Below are 1,114 nucleotides of genomic sequence, written 5' to 3' on the forward strand. Positions count from 1 at the left end.
TTATATAGCGGACATTTCTTTCATGTTATCATTACCTCTTTCAGGTTATATGTCTAGCAGTGGAGCTTAGAGTCAAGGCATATGAACAATTTAGAGACTTTTCTGAAATTATTTCAAATTGTTTTAAAGATTGCTAGGAATGGTTCCCAAGTCCATCAATAGTTCACCCATCTATCTACATCATCTCCATCACTATTTAAGTCTTCCGCCATGCTCCTAATTTTGACAGCGAGAAACAAAGCCTCAGGGTTGTTTTCATTTTAATTAGTTTTTTTTTTTTTTTTGTGGGGCATTCCCATGTTTTTTGGAAAGAAGGCAAAAGTAAATATTAAACAGCTCCTCTTGGTGTTTTGAGGTTCATCCCAACAGTGGGCTGGGTAACTTGCAGGTTGGACAAACTGCCAAAGTCCAGGAGTTTCAACATTTCTTTGGTGTCAGGGTCCACTTCAATAATTTCCTGATCCAAAGCAGAGACCTCTGGGACATAGTTATCCCTCCTTTCTCTTTCTTCTTCCTGCAGTTTGATGGAGATACCTCTCACAGGGCCTCTCTGGATCCGCTTCATCAGATGAGTAACATATCCCGCGATCTTGTTGGGGAGCTTCTTGCTGGGGATGATGGGGATCTCCTCGCACACGCGCTTGTTAGTGTGGAAGTCATTGCCCAGGCGGGTGTAGTACTTTTCAATGATGACTCGCGCCACCTTCTTCACGGTCTTGGTCCGAACGCGACCCATGTTGGCTCCTGAGGGTGATTTTCATTAGTTTTATTGTGTATTTTTTGAGCGTTCTTTCACATGACTTTTCAGAGTGTTCCAATCTTTGGACAAACATTTATTCAAGCCATTGGATGATCTACCTATTAGGGAATGGATCTTACTCTTCTATTTGTGTTAGTTTGGGATATTATTTTTCATCAGAGCTATTTCAGGCCCAGACTGTTTTTTTTCCTTGGCAAATTGTCATTTTCACTGTTACAGAGGCACTGAATAAGTTCACAGAAGAGCTTTTTGAACTCTGTCTTTTAGCTAGACCTGTGGTTACATTGGTATAAATAACTCCCAATGACGAGGAAACTACTTTTTATCAAGAGACATTAGCATTCAATTTGTAGC

At 40.5% G+C, this 1,114-nt stretch overlaps 1 protein-coding gene across 1 annotated transcript; it reads right to left on the bottom strand.

The window, feature by feature from the left end:
* Window positions 1-310: 310 nt before the first annotated feature.
* LOC118852005 (40S ribosomal protein S17-like) lies at window positions 311-747 on the bottom strand. Its single transcript, XM_036761618.1, has one exon. The coding sequence runs from the start codon at window positions 734-736 to the stop codon at window positions 329-331; it is 408 nt and encodes a 135-aa protein (XP_036617513.1). The 5' UTR covers window positions 737-747; the 3' UTR covers window positions 311-328.
* Window positions 748-1,114: the final 367 nt, after the last annotated feature.

The sequence above is a fragment of the Trichosurus vulpecula genome, chromosome 5 (assembly GCF_011100635.1).
Source record: "Trichosurus vulpecula isolate mTriVul1 chromosome 5, mTriVul1.pri, whole genome shotgun sequence".
In the NCBI taxonomy this organism is placed as follows: Eukaryota; Metazoa; Chordata; class Mammalia; order Diprotodontia; family Phalangeridae; genus Trichosurus; species Trichosurus vulpecula.

Bases quoted from the DNA above. Each gene is read 5' to 3' on its own strand.
- LOC118852005 (XM_036761618.1), bottom strand. From the start codon at position 736: ATGGGTCGCGTTCGGACCAAGACCGTGAAGAAGGTGGCGCGAGTCATC.